The sequence below is a fragment of the Pantherophis guttatus genome, chromosome 7, assembly GCF_059756535.1.
Source record: "Pantherophis guttatus breed Tessera chromosome 7, ASM5975653v1, whole genome shotgun sequence".
NCBI lineage: Eukaryota > Metazoa > Chordata > Lepidosauria > Squamata > Colubridae > Pantherophis > Pantherophis guttatus.
Genome location: NC_142069.1, coordinates 89,674,486 through 89,685,158, shown reverse-complemented (window position 1 = coordinate 89,685,158; position 10,673 = coordinate 89,674,486). Strand labels below are relative to the sequence as shown.

Genomic DNA, 10,673 nt, shown 5'->3' with positions numbered 1-10,673 from the left:
CAGGTGTGGGTCATGTCAAGTGAGGGTCTTATGAGGGTCACGTTTTGGTGAAATTTCTTTTCTTTTTTTTTAAATTTAAAACAAACTTTATTAAATTATCAAACAATTATAAAAACAATTAAAACAATAATTAAATATTCATATACATAGATCATATCATATATTTGACATTTCGTTTCTATTCTTTCACATATCTACATATATTCTTCTTCTCTACACATTATATATTTCTTAACCTAGTCCCATATTCATTTTCCTGACGGTGAAGTCGTTGTTGGTATTTATATGAAGTAAGCATGGAAATACCCTCTCAATTATCATGGGTCATGTGGGACATGTCAAGTGAGGGTCTTGTGAGGGTCACGTTTTGGTGAATTTTCTTAGAAACGGTCTGCTTTTCTAGATGAACCCATATCTGGAGAAATCTCCTTTTCCTTGGTGAGGTACAACCTAGGAATTGGACGTATTTTGATTCAATAATGGGAGGGCTTGAACTATTTGCAATAGTGTTATAGTTCAACGTCTGTTCAGAGTAAAAACCCAAGAGGTTAGTCCAGATGGCACCGTTTTCACAGCGTGAACCGCTGGAACAGTTCCAGCATCCACTTTGGGAGACTAAAATATGACAACAACCTTATGAATTCAGTGATTTATTTTGTTTGGGAGATGAACTGACCTCTGCTTTAGCTACCTATGTTTAAATCGAGCAACGGTTATCTAAATAGATCACGGCAAAGCAAATAAGCAGAGCGAGCAGTCTGTGGAGGCGAGCCTATCTAATCTAACTTCCATCCTGGGTTTATTTATTTTTTTTATTGACCCATAATCCAACTGTGTTTGCTTTCTTTAGGCATAATCTCAAAGACTATCAGGCGTGGCTTGGAATCCATAATGTGGAAAGAGCTCACGAAGAAAAGCATAAGCAAGTCCTGAATATTTCCCAGTTGGTCTACGGGCCTGAAGGATCTGATATAGTTTTATTGAAACTTTCCAGGTGGGTTGAATTTGTGCGAATATTTCATAGGCAACTTCTCTGTTTGTTGGATTTAATGGAAGGGTGAAACCATGCTGTTAGGGTGTGTGTAAAAAGTATTTGTTGCTTGTGCAATGAGCAGAGCAGAAACACACAGGGAAGGAGATAAACGTGCAGCTCGTGTGAGAAAAATACTTTATATACAAGATAATAAGCAGTCTCGGTGTAGGTAAAACAGTCCAAGGTCATAAACAGTAATATCAGTCCAGTAAGTATCTTCCCTTACCAAAGCAAACAGACTTTAGTAACTCTTGGTATACAGTACCATATAACAATTCAGTCTAACATCAATCAGCAGAAAGACGCAGGAAGCAACAGGAACAATCAGGAATCACTCAGGAAAAAAGAACACTTCTCTGCGCTGCTTATTTATGTACTGTAGCCTAATTACAGGGTTCAGCAACCCTGATTACGTGGCTCAGTTGTTTCTTAAAGAAACAGATATATTGCCTGACCAACAGGTTAGGGGTAAGCTACAAGCTGAACCTAACACATGCTACTGAAGCAGCAGTGGGATTCACATTATGTTACTATCGGTTCGCCGCGCACGCTTCTGCTCATGCGCCCAGCCTCAAAAACATGCCTAAATAGGATGGGATAGAGCTGGGATTTCCGCTACCGGTTTAGGCGAACCAGTCCAATACCACCTCTGTACTGAAGGAAACTGAAGGCTTTAAGTCACATGCAACCATGGAGGCGTGTTGTCCAGGTGTGTCCAAAAAGTCAAATTGTCACTCACCATCACACAAAGGGTGCAAAGAAGAGCAATAAAAGATAATTAGGGGACGAGAGGCTAAAACATATGAGGAACGGTGGCAGGAACTGGGTATGTCTGGTTTGATTAAAAGACGGACTAGGGATGATATAATAGCTTCCAATATTTGATGGGCCGCCACAAAGAAGAGGGAGGTCCACCTATTCTCCAAAGCACCTGAAGGGCAGGACAAGAAGCAATGGATGGAATTAATTAAGGAGAGAAGCAACCTAGAAATAAGGAGAAATTTCCTAACAGAACAATTAAACAGTGGAACAGCTTACCTTCAGAGGTTGTGGGTGCTTCATCTCTGGAGGCTTTTAAGAGGAGCCTGGACAGCCACTTGTCTGAAATGGAATAGGGTTTCATGCTTGAGCAGGGAGTTGGACTAGAAGACCTCCAAGGTCCCTTCCAACTCTGTTATTCTGATATTCTGTTAATGGAAGCCTTGCCTTTTTGACTTTTTGAATACTCCGCCGCCGCAGATACCTTTGGCATCATAATGTCTATAGCGTCTTTGGAAGGGATGGGCCTGCATTTGGGTCTAATAATTATCCCTTTTGGAGTTTTGCTGCAAAAGTTGATGGGGTTATGGGGATTGTGTGCTCTGAAGAAGATGGGAGCTGTGTCAGAGGTCCAATCATATTCGACCAGTCTCATCGGTGGAGTCAAACCAAGAGCGTCTCTACCTTTAAAAATATGATGAGGTGTAAATTACAGCCACCTCTACTCATTCGGTTGTCACTCAGGTCAAAAAGCACTGCACTCAATGTTGGAAGTCCTGGACTGGAATGGGGCAACTTGCCATGGCCAAGTCACTGCAGGCAACTTGCCATGGCCAACTTGCCCTTGTCAACTCTCCATGGCCAACTAGGCGTGGGAAAACTTGCTATGGAGCAATTTAACAATTCGATTTAATTATTTAAAATAAATAAAAAAATATTTTATTTTTTGTCATTTCACGTCCCTCTTTTTCTTTAATGATTCTCTTCCACCATGTGTTTGATATTAGTGTGGCTCTTGTCCCACAGTGAGATGCCTGTGGCGAGTTGGGTGTAGCAAGTTGACTGGGGTGAATTGTCATAGACCCCTCCTGGACGTCTGGTGAACAATGAGCTGGAGGACTTTGGACTGCTGGTTGAGCAACTAGGGCCAGTAGCTGCCGAACTACTGGAAGGAAACATATTTACCCATTGCAAATATACAGCTTACATCCTGCGATAATACCTTTAACACCATGTCACTGTTCTGCCCCAGCTCCGGATTTCCGAGGATATTGACACACACTAACAGTCCTTATCAAATTTATTAAGTAGCAAGAATAAACCAAAGTCTGGCAAAGGTTGGCAACCAGCCCAGAAAACAAGATATAATAAACCAAAATACTCTGATAATAAATACAAGTTGTTTCCAGCAAGAACGCACTAGCTGCGTGCGACTTAAATAGGCTAAGGGAGTGGCCAATTATCCTCAAGCCCTACTCTCGAGTAGACCTCGTCCTCCTGAGTAGCCACTCCTGCCTTTTGGCAGCCCTGCGTGCCCGAGCATTGTGGAGAGGCTCCTCCACTTCACTCTCTCCACTTGAAGGAGCCTCTGGAGGTTCTGAAGGCCCTGGCTGAGTCTCTGCCTCTGGCACCACATCCTCTTCAGCCTCCTCGCTGTCCGATGTGAGCACCGGCTGCGCAGGCTGCTGGCGCGACACCACACCAGCCTCCTCTTCATTGGGATCAGCCACAATCCGTGCAGGCCACTGGCGGGCCACAACAGTAACATCCACATCTGCATTTCCCAGGTCCTTGGGAAGAACTCGATAAGTGGATGAAAATGCCAAATTCAGTCTTAACATCTGGCTGACTATTCAATGAATCATAAGAATCTAACTTCTTCGAAAAGATGTGTTAAATTTACCTACTTATTCTTACAAATGTCCATGTTCCCCTTTTTTTAGACCTGCGGTAAGCAATAATGCTGTAGCTATTATCCGTCTGCCCATTTCTGGTTGCACCATTCCAGATGGGACCACGTGCAGCGTTTATGGATGGGGACACACAGGAAGTAAGTAATTCAAGTTTGGAACAGAACACCCCCCCCCCCACACACACACCCCAAATCCTTTTCACAGCCTGTTTTCCTTGTTACCTTCTGGGAGGGGGGTTTCGTGGTATCCGAAGCAGATTCAAGCCACAGTTTTGTTCCATATAGCATTCACTTCCAAAACACTCAAGTTTTCTCTTTCTGTTGTGACCTAGTCATTTAAACACACGAGTAGTCCCAAAAACCTCTTTTATTGCAACAGCTGTGAATTATGTTCATTCACAGCTGAGTCCCTTGACACGCTGCCAAAGACCTCCTTGGCAAAGCCATGCAGAGTCCAGAATCAAACAGAGATGTCGACTGGGAACAGAATTAACAACATTGCTTTCCTGCAAAGGGCTCAGGTGCCTTTGCTCCTCTTTTAAGCCTTATGGAAGAGGCTAATCATCTCCAGGCCTTACTCCTGAGTTGTCCCTTTTGTTTTAACTGTTCTTGCCTTCTGGCAGCGCTGCGCATGCGCACACTAGGAACAGGCTCCTCCTGTTCCTCTGCTTCTCTGATGTCCTACTCTGGAGGCTCTAGAGTCCGCACATAACTCACAGATGGCCCCAGCCCCATCTCTGCCTCCGATGCAGAGCCCTCATCCGGGTCTTCTCCAGACTCCAGGACTGACCCATGTTCCTCCCCAGCCTCCTCACTGTCTGACTCTGTTGCCAGCTCCACAGGCTGTTGGTGGACCACAACACTTTCTGCCATGTATTCAAGATGGACAGTGGTTAATATATGTGTGTATGGGTGTAGGGCTGTGTGTGTGTGTATAGCATGTATATATTGTATCTCAAAATAAAGTATATATCTAACCATACACATGTGTATGGTTAGATATATACTTTATTTTGAGAGCAGGCAACAGAATTTCATTTTTAATGTGGGCCAGTGCGCTCACAGTAAATAAATGACAATAGAAGTCTTGTCTTGTCTTGTCTTGTCTTGTCTTGTCTTGTCTTGTCTTGTCTTGTCCTGTCCCGTCCCGTCCCGTCCCGTCCCGTCCCGTCCTGTCCTGTCGTAGGGAGTGCTTAAGAGAATGTATTATCTTTTGGGGGTGTTGATAGATCATCATGGCTAAATTCTTTCTATGTGGTTACTAAGAGTTGACCATGACTTTGATAACCCCAAATCAATCAACCAATGAGATGGAGTAAAGAACAGTTATTTCTCTTCACAATTTCAGCAAGAAATTTTGACGGGCAACTTCAGGAAGCGAATATGATCATTATGGGGAACGAACGCTGCAGTCAAGATTTTGGAGGAAACGTAGTCCTGAAGGAATCAGAAATGTGTGCGCGAGCCGAGAGCATCGGCAGTGGAACTTGTGAGGTACGATTTCTTCTTAAAAGCCTCCAGTGTTGGAGCATTCACAACTTCTGGAGGCAAGTTATTCCACTGATTAATTGTTCTAACTGTCAGGAAATTTCTCCTTAGTTCTAAGTTGCTTCTCTCCTGGATTAGTTTCCACCCATTGCTTCTTGTTCTGCTTTCTGGTGCTTTGGAGAATAGGTTGGCTCCCTCTTCTTTGTGGTAACCCCTTAAATATTGGAACATTACTATCATATTACCTCTAATCCGATGAATCTATGAGAATATAAATATAAGTAGAGTGGAAGGGAAGGGAAGGGAAGGGAAGAGAGAGGAGAGGAAGAGAAGAGAAGAGAAGAGAAGAGAAGAGAAGAGAAGAGAAGAGAAGAGAAGAGAAGAGAAGAGAAGAGAAGAGAAAATGTGGAGTGGAGAGTGGAGAGTGGAGTGGAGTGGAGTGGAGTGGAGTGGAGTGGAGTGGAGTGGAGTGGAGTGGAGTGGAGTAGAGTAGAGTAGAGTAGAGTAGAGTAGAGTAGAGTAGAGTAGAGTAGAGTAGAGTAGAGTAGAGTAGAGTAGAGTAGAGTAGTGGTAGAGTGCCTATCAAGATTAATTTGCCATCAAGCATTCTTATGCTAATGTTATACATACAACAGGCAAGTCCTTCCTTGTTTTACAATGAGCTTTTCTCATCTTAATCTCTTTTCCATAAACATATCGATGTGATTTTTCTGTTTTTTCTCTTTCTAGCGGGATTACGGTGGCCCACTGGTCTGTGAACAGAATAGAATCAAGATAGTAATGGGAGTGATTATTCCCGGACGAGGATGCGCAGTTCCCAAACGGCCTGGGATTTTCGTCAAGGTGGCTTACTACTCCAAATGGATACACAAGATCTTAATGACATACAGGTCATAGCCGAAGAACCCTACCAAGTGAGGGGGGAGGGGGAGCCAGTTCTAGGGATACTGGAGGAAAGTGGGACATTGCATTGCGATAGAGAAAACGTGGACTTTTCTGGGGGGAAAAAATTGTCGTCCATCAAAGATTAACTTGATAGTAGTCAAGTTTGACAGATGTTTGTGGCTCTTCCTGTCCCGTTCTGCTTCTGGCTACGTTGCGTGTGGGGTAAGGAAAAATGCAGTGACTTATTTCCTGAATATACTTGAATGGGAAAGCAAATCTGCTAACTCGGTGGCTGGAGAAATGCAAATTCTTTATACATAGCCCGGTTTTTTTCTTCTTCTTCTAGGCTGCTGGTTAGGAGAGCTTTGTTAATAGGCATAAACACCCCTCTGAAATTTGCAGTATATTCTACACCCAGCTCTGAATTCATCTTTAAGACGCCATGAAAACACATGCATAAGTCAGAGACAATGTCATCCCTTATATTGTTTCATTGTGTTTTCATTCCTTTATCAATGGCTTTCTGGACGTACGACCCCATTGAGCAATTCATTCACGAAGTCCATTCCATTGTGATAGTGAAAACTATCCCAATCAAGAGAATGTCAGTATTTTTTTCTGGAAGAGTCCATAAATGGATACCAACATGGGTTGGGTGACGATCCAATAATGAGTTCTACTAGCTCTCTATGTCCAAGGTCATTTTCACTCTGGAGGCCATTTCCTTCTTCGCTGATTGCAATGACACATAGAGATGAAGAATCACTGTTAGGAAGTAAGGTGGAAAATGACAAACATCTAGTGAGGCTTGTGAGATCTAGTGAGGTCTCCAAAGAAATCTAAAGGATTTGTTTGGAGGCCAATCACAGTGTTTCCTTTAAGCCAAATCTTGGTCTTATTGTTTCGGACCTACAAATTTCACTCCACCCCATTTCTTTTTAAATCCAGCTCCTGCTTCTTCTCCTCTAGAACGTAAACTTTCTAAACACCTTTGCTTTCTAAATGGTTCCACCACTTTCTCTAGCCATTTTTGGCTGTAAGATATTATTAGTTTGTTCACTCCTTCGTTCCTACACTCCTTCCTATTTTAACAGTCTTCCACACAAAGTTCTAAATTTGAGTATAGACCTAGGCTAACCTTTTTGCCATCATGTGCCAAAAGCAGGGGGTGCATGGGGGGGGGGTTGCGTGCATGTATGCCCACACCATTAATTCTATGCGCCCCTCCCCCCGCGTGCACTCCCACATACTCCCCCCTCCCCGTTTTTGGCACATGATGGCCTGGTAGGCCCATTTTTTGCCCTCCCCAGGCTCCAGAGTCTTTCTAGGACCCTGGGGAGGGCTAAAACAGTCTTCCCCACCCTCTGGAGGCCAGAAACAGCCCATTTGCCAACTTCTGGTGGGCCCAGATGGCCCAAAAATCAGCTGGCCAGCGCACGCATGTGTGCCAGAGCTGAGCTCACATGCCCACCGATATGTCTCCACGTGCCACGTGTTCACCATCACGGACCTAGGATTTGGGGTTGGAGAAAAAGCCAGCTTTCTAGTTTTCTAAACAGGCGATCATCCTGTGACATAATATTGGGCATAGAAATTCAAAATATCTCATAGAAATGGAGACTGCATCAATACCCCTGATCGGCTGTTCCCTTTAAAATTCCAGCAGATCGTGAATGCTTGTTCTAAGCTTTAAAAAAAAAAAAACTTTAATTCATATTCATGTTCCCAACAAAAGCCATCTTGGAACAGATCATTTTAATCTACTAAAAAATAAAATACCGTGATCTTTCTTTTTAAATGAGAATTTAGAAAATCAGTTCCTCCCGGTTTGATGTTCTTTGATTTGAGTTTAAGGGTCCAGATTAAGGCAAGGATCCTAATACAATTTATTCTTTATTTAGAATTAGCATTCCTTCAATCTCCAAGATTCTGATCTTTGATTCTGATTTTATAAACGTGAGAGTACATTTTATCGGTAAATCCACAGTCAATCCTTTCCAAAAAGATATAATCGTATGCTACACGAACCTTTGCACTTTCCACCTTTAGTTTTTCAAGATTCAAACGTTTCGTTTTTTCGAGATTTAAAGGTGAGGATTCTCATCCAATGAACTGTCAGATATTGGCTTGTGTGTGTGTGTGTGTGTGTGTGTATGTGTTTAAAGCAATTTTAAAAAAAACCATCCACGTTACGGTTTGAAAGAGCCGCGATGTGTTTTCTTCAGCGTGTTTACTTCCATTTGCAATCACTGTCCTGATTTCAGATTTTACTGATTTCACTGTTTTCAGATTTTAGAAGCACACAAATGTTTATTGTGTAGAAACAAACTCCTGTTCTCTCAGTTGTATATTGAGAGTCATCGCTAACCTTCTTGTGCAACTCTCTGTATAATACATGGATTTTGCAACATGTCGTTCTTGCATTCACATTTTAAATAACGTTTTAAGTATGCACGTCTAAATGTAATGTGTGAAGCGTTTCATCATTTTCCGTTCAGTTCCTATTACGCTTAACTTCCTAGTTAAATGGATGCTCTATTATATTAGCTTCTTAATCTCAGAACAGGAAGAACAAATATCAACCAATGAGCTCTATCAGGCTTCTGTGTATTTCTGATGGCCTTTTGTTCAAAGGACTTGCAATTAATGATGTGGTGGCATATTCAGAATTTTATGAGAATTAAAATACCTCCAATGCAAAATGAGGTATGGATTAATGAAAGTCATATTTCCAAATCCTTAGTTGTAAATTTAACGTTTTCCAGCTCTGAACCAGAATATAATCCGATACAAGATACAAAATCTAAATTTTGCTTTGGTCAGGTGTTTTTTTAAAGCTTGGATTAAATGACTGTCGCTTTTCCACACTGTAAAATATTTTGCAAATGTTTTCCCTCTCAGCTTCCCTGTTCCTTCTTCAAATTGTATATATTTGTATGATGTACATGAAAAGAATATTCATGACACTATAAATGTAATTCGTTTTGCTTTTTTTCCCCCCCAAGGTTTATGTATTCTTCGTAATATGTGCAGGCATTTTGTATTATGTATGCAGGCCTTTCTGCTCAGTGTAATAAAAAAAAAATATTCTGAAATATTATAAGCTTCTGCGGGGCAGAAGACAATATGAATTTATATATAAAATATGTATAGGGGTATTATTATATATTGTGTAAGACTTCTTGGGACATTTGCGATGAGTTGAGTCTCTTTACAATGAATTTATAGATCTGATTACTTGTAAAATTTCTGCTGGAATTCATTGATGATCTAATATACTGTCATGTGGAGAAATGTAATGTGTGTCCTTGAGATCACAGGGATTGTATTTGTACACACACACACACAAAAACACACACACAAACACAAAGAAAGAGACATAATTATGGTGAAAGATTAATCTGAGATGCGTAGATTGTTCTGAATTTTCTCAGTTCAGGCAGCCGAGGCCCAGAAATGTTCAAAACGTTCACCTCATATTGGAATCCCACACGGACATGAATCCAGTTTGTTCTAGACAATTCACTAACCTCGCAATCTGTGGTGTGTTCTTGAGACATGGTAGAGATGGAGGAAGAGGAGGAGGAGGAGGAGGAGGCGAAGAAAGAAAGAAGATCAAGAAGGAAAGAAGAGAAGGAGGAAGAGAAAGGAGGAGGAGGAAGAAGAAGAAAAATGGAAAGAAAGAAAGAGAAAGAAGAAAGAAAAGAGAGAAAAAAGAAAAGAAAAAAAGAAAAGAAAGGAAGAAAAAGAAAAAAGAAAGAAAGGAAAGAAGAAAGAAAAAAGAAAAAAGAAAAGAAAGAAAAAGAAAAAGAAAGAAAGAAGAATGATGCTTAATTCCTGCAAATTACAGATTACTGATAGAATTCATGCATCACCTCAGTGTTTTCCCCTTTTTTGAATTTAATTCTCCCTTTTTTTAATTTAAATAATTACAAGCACTCCTCAATTTACGACCACAGTTGGGATTAGAAATTTTGTGGCAGGCAGTTGGGTTTTCTCTGTTTTTTTGGGGTTTTTTGGCCATGGTGGTTAAAAGAAACACTTCCGTTGTTAAGTGAATCATGTGGTCGTTAAGCAAATCCAGCTTGGACGTTGATTGTCCAGGAAGTCAGCTGGAGGTGTCGCAGTTGACGATCACATGACCCCCATCATAAGTATATGCCAGTGTCCAAGTGTCTGAATTTTGATGACATGACCCTGGAGATATACAACGGTCGTAAGAGCAAGTATCTTTTTTCAGTGAATGGTCACACTAAGCGAATGGATGTAAATCAAGGACTCTGTTATTCAGAGTCACGTCGTGAAATCACTTTGAATCTGTCCTCCCTTTCAAAAGCTCTTTGCCAGAAGAGCCAACAGCTCCTGGAGATAAACCAGGAGTGAAATGCTCCCGGTTCGGACCGGATCGCCTAATCCGGTAGCGATGGAGGCTGCAAAAATCCCTGCCCCCCTCCCATTGCCCAGCTGAGCCGCGCAATCATCAGAGGCTTTTTTTAATTATTTTTAAAAGCGTTTTTTCTACAACCTCTTTGGCTGAAAAAATGCTTTTAAAAGTAAAAAAAAAAAAAGAAGCCTCTGATGATCGCGCGGCTCAGC

At 41.6% G+C, this 10,673-nt stretch overlaps 1 protein-coding gene across 4 annotated transcripts in view; it reads left to right on the top strand.

Annotated features, from left to right (window-relative positions):
- The window catches only part of HGF (hepatocyte growth factor), a 76,127-nt gene extending 66,756 nt beyond the window's left edge, over window positions 1–9,371 (top strand). For all 4 annotated transcript variants that reach the window (XM_060694901.2, XM_060694900.2, XM_060694899.2 and 1 more), the window contains exons 15-18: window positions 851–994; window positions 3,736–3,842; window positions 5,053–5,198; window positions 5,922–9,371. In XM_060694901.2, coding sequence (XP_060550884.2) covers window positions 851–994; window positions 3,736–3,842; window positions 5,053–5,198; window positions 5,922–6,089 — 565 coding nt within the window. In that variant the 3' untranslated portion in view covers window positions 6,090–9,371. The remainder of the gene's footprint in view (window positions 1–850; window positions 995–3,735; window positions 3,843–5,052; window positions 5,199–5,921) is intronic.
- Window positions 9,372–10,673: the final 1,302 nt, after the last annotated feature.